At 34.1% G+C, this 19356-nt stretch overlaps 1 protein-coding gene across 1 annotated transcript; it reads left to right on the top strand.

Annotated features, from left to right (window-relative positions):
* The first annotated feature begins 3832 nt into the window (after positions 1–3832).
* On the top strand, positions 3833–4405 carry LOC119068200 (histone H2A-like). Its single transcript, XM_037171701.1, has one exon. It carries the CDS (start codon positions 3878–3880, stop codon positions 4364–4366), a length of 489 nt encoding a protein of 162 aa, XP_037027596.1. The 5' UTR covers positions 3833–3877; the 3' UTR covers positions 4367–4405.
* The last annotated feature ends 14951 nt before the right edge of the window (positions 4406–19356 follow it).

Below are 19356 nucleotides of genomic sequence, written 5' to 3' on the forward strand. Positions count from 1 at the left end.
TTGTGCTTTCGATTTACATATTTTAATGATAATGAACAGTTTTGAGAGGCAGTATGTTCTCACCACTATATTACGGAAATGGCAACACCTCGTCAAACACAGCTCCGAACAACATCCATATAGACATCATATCATACACACTTACGGCCACACATGACTGTTCGGATTTTCCGTTAAACGAAAACATAGAAAAAAAACTCAAACCGGAAATTAGTTTTGTATTTTGGATTGTCAAAAAAAATATATTTTTCACCAACATAATGCAAATTCATCGCCATAAAAAGGAAAATTTAATATACTTTCGATTCTTTATCGCTCAAAAATTTATTCAATTTCAATTCGCATAAAGAATATTTTTATTGAGTTCAATTGAAATTTCATTTAAACGAAAGCTTTTATATGACTGAGGGGCTTCAATATATTTTTTTTTTCATTACATAAGAATATGGTTGTGCTATGCATATATACCCATATTTCGTTGATAAAAAGCAAATATATATCCACATAATGAATATGGATCCGTTCATAAGTATTTATATGTATAATATAATATGTGCGAACATATAGCCAGATCTCCCACTTCTTTCATTTCTTCGGAATCATAGAGAGCGGCATTGCTTGAGACAACGATGAAATTATTTTTTCGTTTCAAAAATGGTTATTTGTTTACTGAGGGGGAGAAAATAGGAAATTCCAATACGAGTGATGTTTGCGGCCAGAGCGAAGTGAGGGCCGTAATTTCCCTCGAGTTGGAATTTTCTATTTTCTCCCAGCGTTGAACACAACATTTTTGATGCGTGCATGTTGCGTTTTGTCGTTTCTCTAAAAACGAAACGAAAACACAAATTCGCTATACAATTTCGGAAAACATAAACAAAGTGACAGTTCATTTCATTTATTTAAATTAATTTATGAAAATTAAGTCAAAATGACTCGGACAAGATAAGTTAATTTAAAGAGATAGTTTTCAAGCAAGATATACAGTTCGAATGAAAAATGTTCTATTTCCTCCCCAATGAAGAGAAAGTGCCACTTTTTTCTCACTAGAAATGTCATCCGACCAGTCGTCGGGTAAACGCAATTTTCTCAAGGCATATTGAGGGAAGAAAATAGGGCAAAACACTGTTTTTCATAACTTCTCAAGCATTACCTCAGATAAAAATCTGGAATTGAAATTTTAATCCCCTGCTAGTGTTAAGGAAATTCAAATATTCTCATAGTGACACCAATGGGCTAAGATGGGAAGAGCGAAAAATCGGTTTTTCTTTCATTTCACAATATGAAAATAATTCTTTCCTGAGGAAGCCGGCTAGCTACGGCTATGATAACTTTACCAATTGAATCATTTTGATTGATCGTAGAACAAAAAATCACATCCAATCATAGAGTTACACTCGAGAGTTGGCGTGATGGCGTTTTGTCGTTTTATCATCTATCCATGTGGCCACTACATGGACAACCCTAGCTTTATAGTATTTATCAACCCTGAGTCATATGTTGATCTGTCAAAACGAAAATTATGCTGACTCATATCAAAACAAAACCATTGCACTTTTTTGCTTTTGAAGATTCATAAAATCTTATTGTTCAATTTCTTGAATATGCAATTGAATACGCCTGTACCGACAATTTAATACAATCTTGCAACTAATTTGTTAGCATTCTTGAATGAAATTTGTGGTATTTTTACTGTGAAACCGTTGACTGCACCAATTCATATTGTCACTAAATGTCTTTCTTACTAAGAAATTCTTAGTCAAAAATTTTTCACTATAATTCGATAAAACACGATTTTGTGCCGAGTAAAAGTGAAATCGTTGTAGAACGATTTCTTTGTTATTGTTTGTGTGTTCCGTCTCATTATGATCATTACGGCACAAAAAACGTAGTTCGTAACTCGTTATGAAAGCAGATTTTTTCAGGACACGTCGTAAGCTTGTCCTACTCGGCTTCGCCTCGTTAAGACAAGCTAACGACTAGTCCTGAAAAATTCCACTTTTCATCACTCGTAACAAAAAATACTATTCCTTACTACTAACAACAGATGTCACAACTTCTGATTATTTTTTTATTTTTAAGTAAGGTATCGAAATATTAAAATGTAATTTCTCTAAGACCTAATAATTTTGGGTTAAATTTTAATTCCAAAAAAACTTAGATCGCGTACTGTTAATCCCTAAAAGATTAAGATCTAGTTCTATATTTCTATTTGTAAATGTGTTATCCCTATTTGGGTTTTTTTTTCGATTGCTCACTACCGGCGCCCCTTCGAATCGGGTTTTAGTAGCTACACTTGTCAAAATAAAAGTTTGCAAGCATGTATTCCGTACTGTATTTTACGTGATTATTTGCTGTAATACGTAAAATAAGTGAGGAAAGTGAATACATGTTGCCTGATTTGGTAAATTACACTGCTCTCTTGCAGTGTACGTAATTTTCTGACTATTGCTATTCGGAGTAGTAATACAGGTAAAAACCGGAAAATGGTAATTTGAAATTTATTTTGACTATGTTGACTATATCCGTAGAAGTCGACAAAATACCAACATATGACCAACAATCATTAAATTTAGGTCATCACTAATGCTTTGTATCTTACTAAATATCCTGATCTTTTTTGCGTGGGGAGCCTGTAACTCGAATTCACTGTGTACCTTCTTCAACCGCAATATTCGTTTGTTAATCGATTAACTTTTCACAGACGGCAAGAATATCACCAGTTTTATTATTATTGCACTAGGACTTTATTGAATGAAGGTCATTTGATCTAAGTATTTTCAAGAGATTAATTTCAAATCTTTTACTTCATTTTTTTACCATTACATTGACCGCTTTAGTCGGAGCATGTCTTTTATTCCTGAATTCGTGATCTATAACAGATGATAGCCGACCGTGTCACACTACACTGAATTTCTGAATAATTGTTTTAAATTGTATTCTCTCAATTGACTGCTCTTCGCAGAAAAATCTTTCTAGCTGTAAATAACAGCTGCACTGTTTAAACAATCTATCAATGAACTAGTTTTCTGGGGTGTTTTCGTAATGCCAGTCAAATGCCAAAAGATGCTAGAGTGTCCGTATGGTTTGTTTATAAAGCTTTGTAAAGCTTTTAATTGTGAAAACTTTTGTACATAACAATCTTGATAATGTAAATGCCGCAATGCCAAATCCGTTTGGTTTGAAAATTTTATTTAATTAAATAAAATGAAATTTCATATGAATGGTGACTTTGTACAGAAGCAGAGGCACTGTCGGTAATGAATCAAAATATTTTATAAATCCATAAAATTGCCGAGCTCGACAAATTGAGATGGTACCGAAATCCTGACTGTAATATTATCTTTCATCGTCATTATCACTGCTCTGAAGGTATTTTAAACTATTTTTAAATTCAGGCTTGTTGTCTATGTGAAACAGTCCTTTCTTGCTTTGGTATAAAAATTTTCAAAAACTTTTGTTGAAACTTCATTCAGCATGCTTTTGCTACAAAATACCCATGCAAACTAGTTATTCAAAGTGTACGTGTACCTTTTTCAGTCTTTGTTTTTTGTTGTTGTTTTTCGTTAATGCTTATGTTTACAGAGACCTAAGTCACTTGCAATCGACCTTGAAATTCTCTTTTCCATTGCAAACTTATACGAATGAAAGTATCTCTGAATTAATATAGCTTGTGAAACGTATTGCGTTTGATGCTTCTTGTCACTGAATAAGCAAAGCAACTGATATCTTTCAAATTCGGAATACTTAATATTGTCGCCTCACAAACACGCTGAAAATAGAAAATTTTAACAAACGAAGTAGTCTGTAACTATACTTTGAGCTCTCATCTAGTTTTCAAGTTTTGGTGTTTTTCTCATTTCTTATTCAGTTCAAAAAAATGTCTTCTTCTGATAAGACCAAAAAAACTACCGGCTCCAAAGCCACATCCGACAATGCAAAAGTGGAAAAAAAATCTACCGACCCCAGGCCTACGTCCGGCAAATCAAAGGAAGGAAAGTCAAATGGTGGAAAATTTAAGGGAGGAAAAGTCAAGGGAAAATCGTTGTCTCGTTCGAAGCGTTCTGGACTCGTATTCCCAGTCGGTCGACTTGAACGATACATGCGGAAAGGCAATTATGCTGAACGTATTGGTTCCGGTGCATCGGTGTATTTTGCTGCTGTGCTGGAATATCTAACCGCTGAGGTACTGGAACTGTCTGGCGATGCAGCTCGTGATAATAAGCGATCAAGAATTACTCCACGTCATTTGCAGCTGGCTGTTCGAAACGACGATGAGCTCAATACACTTCTGTCCAATGTTACCATTTCACAAGGTGGTGTGTTGCCGAACATCCAACCAGTGCTACTGCCAAAGAGTACCAAATAATATTTTGTGCTGAAAAATACAAGAGATTAAACCCGAAAATGTGTATTGTGTAAAAGTTAGTAGACCACCACCACCAAAAGTATATCTGCAGTCAAATCAGCATCAAAGGGATCATGAATCAAACCACAGCAAACTTTCCGTAATGTACGAGGTAATACGAGGTAATTCCTTTCCATGACTTTTCGCTTTCAACTGCACTAACAATAATAAATTACCGCGCTATCCCAACCGGAAAAATAAAACTAACACCACACACACTCGGCATAAACAAAAAGAATTCAATTTGCATTCAAAACTTTCCACGAAAATCCTCTTTTTTCCTCAACTTTTATCCAAGCATATATATGCCCATTTATTAAATTCATTTAGCGAATTTACACCTGTGCCATGTTCCAACGTTTTCCATGCAGACCGACTAAACCATACACGGCAAACGAAATCCACAGAAAAATCCGCAAAAACCACGATTTAATAAAAAAAAACTTTTTCGATTTGCAATCCTTTAAACAATTCCCATAACATAGCATCACATTATAGAGATAGGGATGGATCGGGAGGGGGAGAAGGTATTTTCATACTATATTCATACACCCAAAAATATAAAAGAAAAAAATTAAATTTTGCACATCAGATCAGGGCCATGGCGAATCTATATTTGTATAATATAGAATCGCAAGTACATTGTGTGTACTCTTATTCACTATATAGTATAGTATGTATACTTCACACATCGTGGCACAGGGCGCAGCTTACAAGGATTTTCATATTTCTAAATGTAAAGAGATTCGATTTTTTAAAACATTTTTCAGATTTTTTTTTATTTTAAAAATTCTGTCAGACATGACAAATGCTTCATTGAAATGGGTATGGAGATTCACATGATATTCCCGGTTGTTATCCTCTGATATACACCAGAGTAATGTTCTTTTGTATTATTTGAGCCGGCTGATAGGAACGGAGGTTTTATTTTAATATTCTCGCTGGAACAATTACGTTATATGTGTATTATATACGGTATAATAGGTCCATATTCTCATGAAAATGTTCACACAAAAAAATGTTATAGAGCAAGTGGTTTTTCAGCCATGCAAACTGAATAAGATTATTATGCACAATATGGTATATTGCAAACAAAGGTACGTTACTTCTTTGACGGCACTTCTTTTGCATGGGTTTTTGTGAATGAGAAAGGTTTCTGTTTTTTTTCGCTCTTTTTTTTGTTTATTCTTTACTATGTTTACGTTATGCTTGTTTCACATGTCATAAATTCTAGTAGAACAAAGAACTGAGCGAACAATGAAATGGAGGATACATAAAATTCACTTCGTTCAACCCGAACAATCTGTAAAATGTTGTGGTCTACCATTTAGGACGACATTTAAAAAAGTCTTTATCAAAAGAACATAGCATAGCATCAACAACATGAAAATTTGTTAGCAAACTAGGAAGTTCATCCAATCCATGTTGTCCATAGACATTCCTATTGATCAAATAAATAACCTTTGGCCAACAACAATAATGCTGCTTAATCTGTTACTTCGTTTGTTTAAAGCTCCACCAAGTGTTAGAAACAAAGTCTTTTACTTCATTTGATAAGTGAAACATCACTATAAAAATACGTCATTGTTGTTGTTCCTAATCATAACTAGCTCCAAGAATGAACCCTCAAGGGTAAGATGTCAAAAGTAAATGTGAATGAAATTATTGGCTGAAAATTTGGCTTGTCCTATTTGGCATTTTTTCACTCACTTTTTTACCCCTGACTTTGATGAGAGTCAGAATCCACTTGAAATTTAATTTGTGAGATGAAAAAGACAAAAGCTAGCTGCGTATATGTACCCTTTAACAAACGGAAAGCACATCAGCAATTTTATTATTTGACTAAATTCAAATCTTTTACTTCAGTTTTTTGAACATGCTTTTTTCTAAAACACGCAGCGAATGTATAACACGACTTTAGCCAGAGCTTGTATTTTATTCCTGAGGTTGTTACCAATAAATGGAAATTTCAATGACAACATTACTCCAGATCTTTTTTGCTAACTTCATGTAATGTGGTTCAATCTAAAAACGAACACAGCTGTAATTCTGAAATAATTGTCACTGCCAACTCGACTGGAGAGACTAAATTCTTCATTTGAAATGTTTGTTTAAAGCCCGGCATACAAAATTCTTAAGCTACGTTTGATATTAGAATGCTTTTGGGTGCTCAAGACTCATTTGAAACGTATTCCTTCACCCGTATTTGTAAATCGCATGTGAGTTGCAAAAAGAGGTATTTTTCGCAACGCAGTAACGAAAAGTAAAAGCGATGCGAGTACTGACGCCATAAAGCTCTCCGCCTAGCCATTGGTTGAAAAAATAGAAAAGAGGCGGAGTTTTCATTGCTTAAACAAACTGCCAAGAAAACGGCGCGGCGTAACTTCACGGAGGACGTAAAAATTTCGTTGAAGTTATTGAGAAAAACATTGTGGAGAACTCGTTGATAGATGGTTTTTAGACAAGTGTATTGTTGACAGTTATAGATCTTGTGACTAATAAGGTATTCATCTCTTGGCTGTATAAATAACTATGTCGTGTGTGTAAGTTACGAATTCCATGCTTTATATCTTTATAAGAGAACATGTCATGGAAGCAATAAACAACTAACGTACAAAAACAATCAATGGAATTCCTTTATATTCAAGCTGACTAATTTAAAATGAGAATTTCTTTCGTTTTTGCCACGCACCGAGTAGCAAATTTGATTTTCCCTCCTACAAATTTATCATTTCGCGTGTATGTCAGAGAAAACACGCATAAGCAAACAAGAAAATAAAATAAAAGTTCGCAGAGTATTACAAAGTATCTACAGTTAAAATGAAAAATATTTTCTTATTTTCCTTTTGGAGGAAAAACAAAACAAAAAATAAATAAACGAGAAAGGCTCAATTCCATCAAGAAAACGGAAATGTTTCCTTTTCGTTTCTTTTTTTTCCGACAGTATGCATACACATCCAACAAAAGCACAAATTATCACCATATTTTATCCATCAAAACAATGTAAATAATTTATACATTCTAAATCTTACGAAAGAAGTTAACAAATTTATATATTTTGAGCATAACATTGCATTAACACAACAACTTTGTATCTGGCAGAAATTATTATTGTCTCAAGTGAATTCTTTCGATATTTTCGTGTGATTTAGTGGCTTGAAATTGCCAATGCTTTGTGGAACACGTAAGTTATGGACATTTTTTTTAGAAAAACGAATTCAATTCACTTAAAAACATTCGGATCGAGGATTTGGATGAAATTCGACGCTGTAATAGATTAACACTGCATGGACGGTCTAGATATAAAAGCTATTATCAATCGATTTTTCGATTGTTTTTTCGTCGTTAAAGATGAGTGGACATGGCAAAGTTTGCCTGATGCCCAAAAATTGTTACGCTTTCATTACGTAAGTTCAACAGTTTAGAGTGCAGGCTTACAGTTATGTGTATAAGTTTAGAAAAAGATTCTAGTAATAGCAGTTGTTGAACATCCTTACTCAGCTCAGATACAATATTATATTTGTTCACCAAACACTCCAACCTAAAATTTGGGGGTTTCACGAAAAAAAAGTCACAAAACGAACGAACAAAAATATTTCATAAAATTGATAATTTTCGCAAATTTTATTCCCATGATGCCCATACTCAACCCAAGGGCATTAAGGTCGTGCAAAATTTTGAATGACGGCTTCTGTTCTACGAAAAGCTTAGAACTTTATTAATTTCTTATGATACCCAATCGAAATCAGACGATGCCATAAGCAATGTCAATTTTTCTTTGGGCAACCCTAAATTATTTGACTATTTTTTACGATAATGATAGATGGACATTGCTTGATTTAAATTTGTTATACACACGGAATTTTGAAAACCGACACAATTTCTGTTTCTATGTTTTATCGAGTTTTACTTGAGTTTCTAATTTCTCCATATAAAAATATTTGCAAATTGCACACACAAAAAACAGTGAACCACGAAACAGAAAATGTGTCGACTTTCAAAATTTTAAGATTTTCATAGAAAAAAACAAATGCGAAAGATAACGACGGTAAGTACAAAATAATAGGAAAGTAAAGCCAGAACAGTTCTGGCACCCCGAGTTGTTTGATACGAACTGTTCCATTTGAATCCAATGCAAACAACTCCTGTATTCATTTTAGGATAAAATCAGAAAAATTATTGGCTCTCCGACAAACCTTTTTTCAAAATAATAAAAATGCATAACACAATTGCCAAGTTTCAGGTCAATCTACAATTGTAAAGGTAACATCGCAATGTTTCTACTGACCTGGTCGATTTTTATGCACCGAATTTATCTTTCTTATTTGTTCACTTCGGATAGGTAAGGCAAATTTTTGTTTTCGGTACATTATCTAACCCACGATTTTTAGTCTTTCACTGGATGCATTCTTATCAACAATAATGTCGACAAGAGATGACCCAGATGTGCTTAAACGGTTAAAAGCTTTCATGCCTTCGGAACGCAACAGTTCTAGCAGATTAAAGGGTCAAAATAGCTGTTTTGTATGGAACGTCCCATTCTACAAACCTGAAGCACCTTATAACACATTAACCATCAAATTACATAGTAACAATCATCAAAAACCTGACAAATCACAAAAACTGGTATCCATTCGAATTTGTCCGGAGGAAAATTATTTTAAATAGAAGAGCAAGTTTAAATAACCTCTACTGTCTTTTCGTCTATTCTGTTGGTGTAGCAAACATTGAATATTGAGCTTAAGAAAATATTTTCGCTTTGTCAATTAAAATTTTCGCATTCATAAAATTTGGTTAATATAAATTATGCCTCCAATTTACCATCAGTCACGAAAAATAGCCATGATTAGCGTGAATAACAAACTGCATACCAGGTAAATTGCGTCATTCATACATTTAATACAAGAACAAAGCGATAGAAAACAAATGAAAACCGGAACATATTCGGCTGTGAAAACTGGAAAATGTATCTCTCTCCTGTCAACTTTTGGTTGATTTTATTTTTCGAAACAGAAATGAATGCAGAGTTTTGGTCTGTTGAAACTTGGCAAAATTATAAAATCGAAATTAATTTAGATGCCGTATAACGGTTCTGTTAGCACTAGTTCATCTTCAAAGTAAACGAATTCAAAAATTGAAATGAGGAAAATTTGTTGGGGGTTGACACATTTCGCAGTTTTTAAGTTTTGTGTCGTTTAAACTCCGATTCGTTTTAGCTAATAAATGAATATGTACGGTTCATAAAGCTTGAGGCCGAACGAAGCACGGCAAACTTTCTCTGGAAAGTTGTTTATAAATTTCGTTCGTGTTCAAATGAAACGTAATACAAATAGCAAATGATTCTTTACCTACATTGGAAAGCCATTTTCACCGTATACAAACATAGCACGTGTGTATTATTCACCTAAAAAGATTCGTGTTCCAGCAACTTAATTAGAATTAAAATGAAGCAACAGCAACAGCATGCTAACATCTCATGTAGAGCATTATCCTTTCCGGTTAAAGTTTTCAATGAACATAATTTCCTCTTTCGTTCCGTGGAGCATACAAAATGTTTTGTTGTTCTTCTTTTTTCGTTTCTCTTTTATTTTTCTTTTCCTTTTTTTTCCTTCCTTTTCTTATGTTTTATGTGTTTTTCCGAGACTGTGAGTTGAAAAGTCCAAACTTATTTTTCCTATTAAAGCTTGTTATTCGTGTTGATGATTTTACTTTTGTCCATTTCATAGGATTCCTTTTTATGTGACATTGTGTAACGAAGGATATATTGTTTTGATGGAGTTTTATTTCTTTTCTTTTGGAAAAGTTTTGCTAACTTAAGCGTTGGGTTGAGCACATTGAGCGAGAAGTTATAATAAAATAAATGTCACGTGCGATGATAATCTAATTTATTTGTTGAACAAATATCAAAGGTAGCAACATACTTAAGTTTATTACATTCGTTCGGTTTTTTTCTTCTTCTTCTTCTTTTTCTTCTCTCTCCGCTTCTATCATTATTCAGAATATTCAAGTTGAACGCTTGAGGTAATATTCAATTTGCTCAGTTCGGTGTTCTCAGAGTCCAATATCCTCAAGGAATATGGTTACCTAACTAGTGCAGCTCTCCGTACACGTTCGCTTTTTAAATTCTGCATTTTTGTTTAAAAGCAAAAATAAGAAAAACCTTGGTGCTAAAAGCAATAAACTGTAATGTGGTAGTGGTTTGATATCGGAAGACTTCTGTTTACCATGGCAAATGTTTCTACCATAAACATTCCTCTGGCATTGGACATAAATGTTTGATGTCGGATGGATTTTACTAATGCTTTATTGATTTATTTACCTTGTGTATTCATGTACGAATAGGATAAGAAAATATTACACGGTCATGGTAACATTGGCGATAAGATATTGTCGATTTACAATTTTAGAACATTCAACATGGAAATTTAAAGGACAAATCTATCGTCAGAAAAGTTTTTATTTTTAAATTGTTTGAGAAATTGTGTTTTCAATAGAGTGAAAATATTTAAACCTTATCTTGAAAATTCAAAAATTTGTGTATTCGAAGACTAAAGTGGACTTTGGTAACAAGTGAAAATCGCAATGTCCCTAATATACCCCAACATACATAATGTGCATGTGCGATGTACGGCGTGGCTGAACTAGAGGAGAACCACGGCTGTAACCTTTGGGGAGGTCAGGCAAAGAGCTATCTAATCGAAACACGCCGCCATGGAAATGATTAATTGTCCAATGACATTTGCTGTAGTTTTTATTTTGACCTTCGACTCGGGGCTAAAACTTCCCACTTGACAAATAAACTTTGACAATATTTGGACGATAATGTCATCCGAATAAGATTCGCATTTCTTTCGTGAAGACAGGTAATATGCATCAGGTAACATGCAAGTGTACATCCAATGTATTCAAAATTTGGAGGCTTTTTGATGTCTGATATACGAGATTCAATGCTAGGAGCAGTGCTAAGCCAACAGAAACCACCAGAATGCTCAACAAATACTCTTTTTAAGAGCAAACCTGAGTCTTGTTTGATACTTCAAACCGAATACCAAACGACTTATCGTGGGTTTTTATAAAGGTTCGGAAAGTAAAATAGTTTTTTTGAATTCTAAGACTACCTTAAACCAACGCACTGTGACAGTGCTTTGCTTAAACATATGATGACGAGATTCAAATTTTTGAGAATTGATTTTGGGGGGGGGTCGTGTTTCACCTTTGGTTCTTCTCGACCCCTTAATGCACGCAAAATGGTCCAAAGAATTGACCACGGTAGAAATCTTTTCTTAAAAATTAATTTTTCCCATGGCTCAAAACGGATTTTTTTGTGGTAGTGGCAGTAGATGTGGTTATAACAGTAGGTTTATCTGACACATTTGTGAGATGAAACCATCAACAGGTTATGAATGTAGCTTTATAATAGTATCAACATCTACATCTGTGCAAGTGAGCTACTTTTCCCAACCATGGCGCCTCAACCAAAAATTTCAACTCTTCTGTAGATTAAATCCACAAACTGCTAAAGTTGTGTGAGGTGCATGGATAGATCGACGGAAGATCATAGATATTCTAGGACAGGTAAGTTTTTTTAAGGTCTAAATTAAGATTTTCCTGTCGTAGTAACCCAGACTCATCATCTAATATGCGTCCATGCAATCATGCAACTTCATCAAATTTTTTCGAAATATTTCTTTATATTAATATAGCAGATATATCAGAGGACACATCTTCAGGTCACATCAAAATGAAACTAAAGCAAGACGAAATTTTCACTTTACGGTCATTATACCCATGAATGAATGAATGAATGTTTTATTATCCTTAAATTTAACTAAAGGAACAGCCATGAAACATCATGAGATGTATGTAATTAAATGCGCCCGAGGATATGGTTTATGTGCCAGAACTTCAAATAGAGAAATCCTTACCGATCCACCCTAAAAAAACACATCGCAATACATAAATATTATTCAGGTTACAAAAGCCAGCATATTCAATTTAAAACAAACAAATAACTGGTGAAGGTTGGCTGAAAAGCGCTGAATGGCAGAATAAAAAAAAATCCTCTTTCCTTTACCCGCTACCACAATAAATCCATCAACGAAACTTTAGATGAATGGAAAAATGAATGGGTAAAGGGTTTGTTTGACCTTTTCAGTTACCACCTTTGCCACAGAGCTTGAATGCGAAACTTTCATCCAAATATTATCTTCATGTTTGCGATAATAGTTTCCTTTCGAATGAAATGAAGAAAAAAAAAATTATTCAACTAACGATCACAGCAAAAGTTCCTTTTATTTTCTTCATGTTTATGTTTGAATCAGCCGGAATTTATATGAAGAAAAGAAACGAAAAACCAATGAATGGAATTTATGCAAGTGGTTGGTTACTATCTTGAAGTTCTTTTTAAAAAGCGATTTCTTTTGTTTGATAACACTCAAGGGGTTGAAAATGTATATCCAAGGTCAGTTAAGTTTTCCACATAAAAAAACCTTTTTTATGTCCAATTTTGCTTCAATTCTCATGGGAAAATTGAACCATGTTTTACAAATAAAACCTTTTTAGTATGTGTTTGGTTTAGGTATATTTTTCAAGAGTGATGGAACGTTGATTTGTCAATATATACTAGGGATGAAGGATGAACCCACCTAATAAATAACCATCGACATTTTTGTTGTTGGATAGAATAAAGAAGACGAGAGGAAAAAAAACATTTTACCAACCTTTTATCAGGTCATGGGGAGAAATGAACAGACAAATAATCTTATTCAGCCAACCTAAAAAAAATTTCTTCGACTTCGAACCGAATAGCATGCCAAATATCTGGAGACCAGACATACCCACTACCCACCTATACCTATATTGAAAAGACTGCTGGCGAAGATTTTTCATTCCCGTCATCATTCATCAGATACACTACACATAGAATACACCCAAAATATTACCTTTTTAGCTGTCCGAAAAAACACGTTAATATTATTGTCATTACAATTTGGTGAAAGCAAATGTTGTTTTAATGAGGGTTTACTGAAGGATTTTTTTCTCTCCTGTCGTACAAATTTCGTTTTTTCTTCGCTCTTATCTTTTCACTATATGTTTTCTGTTGTTGCCACAAAAAGTACACAGAAAACCACCAGCGCTATCATTTCCCCATACGTTTTGACACGGATACAAAGCGTACCATTCACTCGATGTTATACATATACATCGGTGGATTGATGATTCTATTGAAGAAATGAAGAAAACGAAATTTAGTTTCTGTTGAGTCATAAAATGTATTGAGATGCTTCGTGGGTGGCTTTTTTTTCCTTGTATACCTTTGAAATTTGTAGCCGTGTGTGATTCTGTGTGGTTTGTTTCGTCTAATGATGGGTTGTCATGTAAACATTGGTATGGAATTATGGAATTTATAATTTTCATAATTTATTTATCATGGTCCGGCAAGGTTGTTCTTTTTCGTCTTAATTTCAATTTACCGTGGCCATTCGATTTAAATGGGCCGAAAAGTTCATTCGAGAATGAAGATTTAGTTAGCCAACTTACATAACCGTTCAAACACTGAGTGCATGTGGAAATATACACCGTTGCGAGTTCTTCGAGTACGGTTTGAAAAATGGTAAAAAGAAAGCATTGACAAGAAAAACAGAGTGAAAAAAATCAGATAAGTTTGTTCTTCAGCACCAAGCTACCCAAGTGTAAATAAAGGTCTTAAAGCCTTATCCAAAATAAATATTTTATCCCTTTGCACACAAAGGCTTTGTGTACGCAGACATACCCGAAATATTATGTATGTGCCGGGATATATCTTTCCTTTCCATTTGGAAAAACAAGCAGATATTTCGGATTTTTTACCGGCAAGTACCTGTTGTGAAAATGTGTTTGCTGTATTAGGATTAGGGTAGAAAATATTGCGTGCACAATTGTTTTATTTAATAAAAAATTCAAAAGTCAGCAGAAATTTATTTGTATTTGTAAATAACGCGTCGACGGACACAGTAGCTTTTCGTTGAAGGAATACAGAAGAAATTGCCTACTGATATGGCTAAGTTTTTTTTTCTAAATCCGATTGAATAACTCGAGAACAACAAATTCAACAATAATAGTACTGCACTCGTTTCTCCAATTCTCTCAATTGTCATTTGAAATGACATGCGAAATGAGAGAATGCAGAAAAACGATGAAAACGATTATGTCTCTTAAAATCTATATTTCTCCGACTGTATGTATTTACTGTGAGCTGCTTAAATCAAACGTAACTCTAATTATAGTAAGGAAATAACGAAGTCAATTGATGCAATCAGGATGCTGTTACCCAATTGCGTTTCGCTAAATCTATCGACCTGCACACGATTCTTGAATGGCACGAAATTATTATCGTGAAACGAAAAACAAAATGCTGACAAGGCGATATTGTGCTATATTGTCTATCCCAGTTGCGTCAACAAGTATTTTCTAATAAGCGAAGAAACTCTACAAAATAGATGAAATTGCAAATTCTTACGTGCTTCTATCGAGCGTAATGTGGTCCTCTATATCAATTAAATTGCGGAACGAAATACCTATGATGCTTGAATGCAGTGCTGTTCGATTAATAGCTGCATTGTTTTCTAACATTCTTTAAAGCGGGGGTATTAAAATTGATGTCATGTCCATTATCCACATTACTAACGATAATTACAAAGGATCGATTGTTAATGAACATTTTACTTAAATACCAAACTGACAACCACAAATTTATTCATTTTTTTGATCCATCATTTATCTTTTCTCCTATATATTATATATATTACAACATACCTCACGCCTATATATAATACTGTCCATACTACATCACGAATTAAAAGGCACAGCAGAATATCGAACTAATAATGGTTTTTAACATTTTTCAGAACATCGTTTCCACTTTAAACCCTTTCTAGATGGGATATTAAAGAGGTCTTGTGAGGTCGCAGTCGTTACAAATGATATGAAATTCAATTTTTAATTGATTCGTTGCGTGGTACATAGACGAATAATTGACATAAAAGACACATAATATACGTTCCGTCTGATGCCAGCATTTCTATTCAGAAGAAGCACACGAGAATGCAATTAGTGAGCTGTATACGTTATTAGGTGAATGTTCAGAATGGTATCTAACGTTTAATTATTTGTTGTTTAAGTTGAACATGTAAGATGCTTGTCTGAGCCGATTACTGACCTTTTAATGGCTTTCAATGCAAACATAATAATTAAAATCAAATAAAATGAACGTCAGGACGTTTAAAGCAGTCGTTTGTAGCCCGTGGCCACACTTTTGATCAATAAAACAGTGTAAAATCGAAAATATGGGTCGTAATTTTCGCAGCTGATCATTTTGGGAAGTTATACCGTAGATTGAAAATAACTTGTCTGGATGCTGGATGTTTTAGGATCGGTTATCGACATCGACTACAAAAATAATCTTCTTCTTCTTCTTCTTTTTCAGCCTGTTTCTATCCACTGCTGGATGTAGGCCTCTCCAACTTCTTTCCATTTCGTACGATCCATTGCCATTTGCTGCCAGTTTGTACCTGCAATATTCTTAATTCCGTTTGTCCATCTCTCTGGTGGTCTACCTATAGCTCGTCTTTTATATGGTCGCCAGTTCATGATCTTTTTTATAATCGACGAGCATTAATTAGGAGTTTTTTAGCAAAAAGAATGACAACGTTAATTAAGTAAAGAAAGAATCAAAAAAAAAATTGAATGAATATAGTTGTGCATTAGGCTCGACATTATGCAGGTTTTGTTTTAAAAGAATTGTCAGAGGGGGTGATGGTTCAGACCTAAATGGTTCAGAGGGCAAAGATCGAGTACCCGTTCATTCCCAAAACATTTTTTTAAATTCTAAAAAATACGGTTCCTCTATTTTTGCCCTCCGTACCGTTCAGTCTATTAAGACCCTGAACATCTGACAATTCATTCAAAACAAAAACCTCCCAAATGTACATTGCTTTACCACAGCTGGATTCATCAGCTCGACACGCAAAGTATCAAAATTCAATTATCATAGCAAAGATTATTCCAACTACATCAGCAGTATACTAAGTGTTAACCAAATACGGGGTTTTTCGGGAATCTGTTTTGAAATGATTTCTATCTTCTTTGGCGCCAGTCTAGGAGCCACAGAGCAGTGTCCATGAAAAGTACAAATAATGTTTATAATTGCTTCAGGTCCGGCCGGTCATATTCTCGAATTATATTAAAAGGCATTTCAAAGAGCGTAATTTCAATATGAATGCCGCTGACATTTATGCTGGGAAAACCTTTATCTCGTCCACTTTCAAAATGTTCCCAATAACTACCATCTACCAACACCACCCCCCCTGTTTGCACACAATTTAATAAATAATCAGAAGCCATTTAAGAATTTCGAAAATATTATTTGGTAGATTTGCCAACCATAAATATTTTAATATCGTTCTTCAGCTGGTTTAAATATCAACAACGAAAATGGAAATTTTATAAACGAAATGGCTTGTTGAACTTTCATATTTGAATATTGTATGGTAGCCCAATGTCGCAATACAACATAAAACTTTAATGAAAATTTCATAACGATTGTACATAATAGTATGTATAGATTGGGGTTAATATAATAGGTATCTGGGATATATATTTTAAACAAATACGATCTTATCGTTCATCCTTTCTTATTCGTCTGAAAAGTTTTTAAATTGTTTGCTCAGCTATCCATAGAAAGCAAGCGAACACATTACATTACATCATATATCTGTACAGTACATATAGTATAATATGCGATTTTATGTTCAAACAATTTTCGACATACACAGACAACCAGTTCCACATTGTACAAACGTAAACTAAGCATTTAGCTAAGATGCGAAAACAAGATTTAACTTTCCGAAAATTGTCTTTTATATTCTCTGAACGATTTAAGCACAGTTACAGTGGAACTATTAAGTTGTGGTAGTACGTTGTTTTTTCCTCTTATCACCATTTAATTAAATGCAACCACTTATGCTCAACGAAGCATTTCGCTAAAATTATAAGTTATTTCACTTGTCACTTAAATGACATTATTTTCATTTTCATAACTGTTTTGCATGTTTAAATTTATGCAAACTGAAAGCGATGATTTTACACCAACGAACGCATTATCGTTGAGCCATGTTTCAGTAAGTTGAATATTTGGGAATGCTCCACTTTCACGATGACGATGAAGGCAGTCGACTTTCTACATCATCATTGGGAACATTTGAGAAATTATTTTCAACTTAATTTTGAGTCGATTTTTCTTAAATGAAATTGAAAAAGATTTTCGTGTGCGAAAATTGTCACGAATAGGGCCTACAATTGTAATAGGACATGTCCGCAGGTTAGTTAGTGGGCGTGAAGCAAGTCCAATACTGCAAATAAAAAATTGAAGACTAGACTAAGCTGCCGTAATTTTGATAAAAAACAATTTCCAGTGGAAATAACGAAAGATTTTCCATTAATTCTTTTGTTACTTCATTGGAAATTGTTTTTCTTCTGAATTACGGCGGTAAGGATCATGTCCGCACGTTAGTTAGTGAGTGGGCTTGAATAGTGTCCACTGCTACACAAAAAAATTAAGGGACTAAGGAACAAATTACAATCAATTTCCTTCTTGGCCCAACCTCTCAGCCTGGATATCAATCTTGGCAGCCGTACGACTTCGCCGAACTATCACGTGTCAAAATAGTTTTAGATCCCAAACGTTTCTATGGCTTTTCCTGAAATTTCGGCTCTCGTTCAAAATAAGATTTTAATAGTAATTTACATAATTAGGGATAAAAATATGAAAAGTTCAATTTTCGTGTTGAACGAGACTTTTCATTTTTATCCCGAGTTATGTACTGTATCATGGTGAGGACGTCGAAAGAAGTTCTTCAAACATAGAAAGTTGCGGTTTTCGACGCATTTGGGTACACACGAGCGCTTTCTTTCAGGACATATTTTCCTGCATTTTAAAGATAAACTGTACTTTCCTCGTTTTGCGACGCAAGTTTTTTTTAATAAAATTTTCTTTTCAATATTTTTTGAAGCGGATACAAAGGATGTATAAAATTGAATTGTTTTTTGTGTGTCTTCACAATTTTTAAGGACAGGCGCAGCATCAATCGTTTTGAAAGTGCGCACAGGCCATTGCGTCACGTTTCACTCCTTCAAGGGGCTTTGGCCCATGAGTTCAAGATGATTTGAAAATTTCAAGAAGTTTCAAGACTTTAGCAAATTTTAAAGAATTTTGAAAAATTTTCAAGAACTTTTAAGAATTTAGAGAATTTTCAAGAATTTCCAAAGAAATACAATTCTTAAAAATAGAACTAATTACGAAATTCTTCTTGTCAGAACAATTTCAGGTATTTCATGTTAAGTTCAATTAAACAGAAAAGCTATTTAGTATGAGGCTTACAGTCAGTAAAACTTCACCAAGAATTTGCTTCAGCTGCGTGTAGCAGTTTCAACCGTATAAACAAGTATAAACCGTTTTGATTTTGGGTCAGTTGAAATATCACTGCCTCTGACTGTGCGAAATTGTGAAGAACCAGGATTGAGATTTTAAATGCACCAGTGGAAACTGGATTTATCATATAAGTCTATTGTAATTGTACGTAGACGTCGCTAATTTTGAATTCATCATCTTGTCCTACTCCGCGGAAGAGCATAAGGCACCAACAAATTGCCTCTATCGCACACGGTTCAGCGCCAAGGATTTCGCTATTTTAACAAAATTTCGTAGAACTCTCTTTGCAATGAATAACAGGAAATATATAAGCTACCATTTCGCCATTTCACACTATGTTCTGTTAAAATTTATTCCAGTGGTGCCGATGATACTGATTAATTTCACTTTTTTTCACGTTTCTCGAGTATCTCGCACACGTGCTCCTGGTAGTAGTCGGCCCAAGCTTCTATACCGTCCGGTTTTCTAAATCAATTTAAGTATC

The sequence above is a fragment of the Bradysia coprophila genome (assembly GCF_014529535.1).
Source record: "Bradysia coprophila strain Holo2 chromosome X unlocalized genomic scaffold, BU_Bcop_v1 contig_173, whole genome shotgun sequence".
Classification (NCBI taxonomy): domain Eukaryota; kingdom Metazoa; phylum Arthropoda; class Insecta; order Diptera; family Sciaridae; genus Bradysia; species Bradysia coprophila.

Coding starts and splice junctions, on each gene's coding strand:
- LOC119068200 (XM_037171701.1), top strand. CDS start 3,878: ATGTCTTCTTCTGATAAGACCAAAAAAACTACCGGCTCCAAAGCCACA.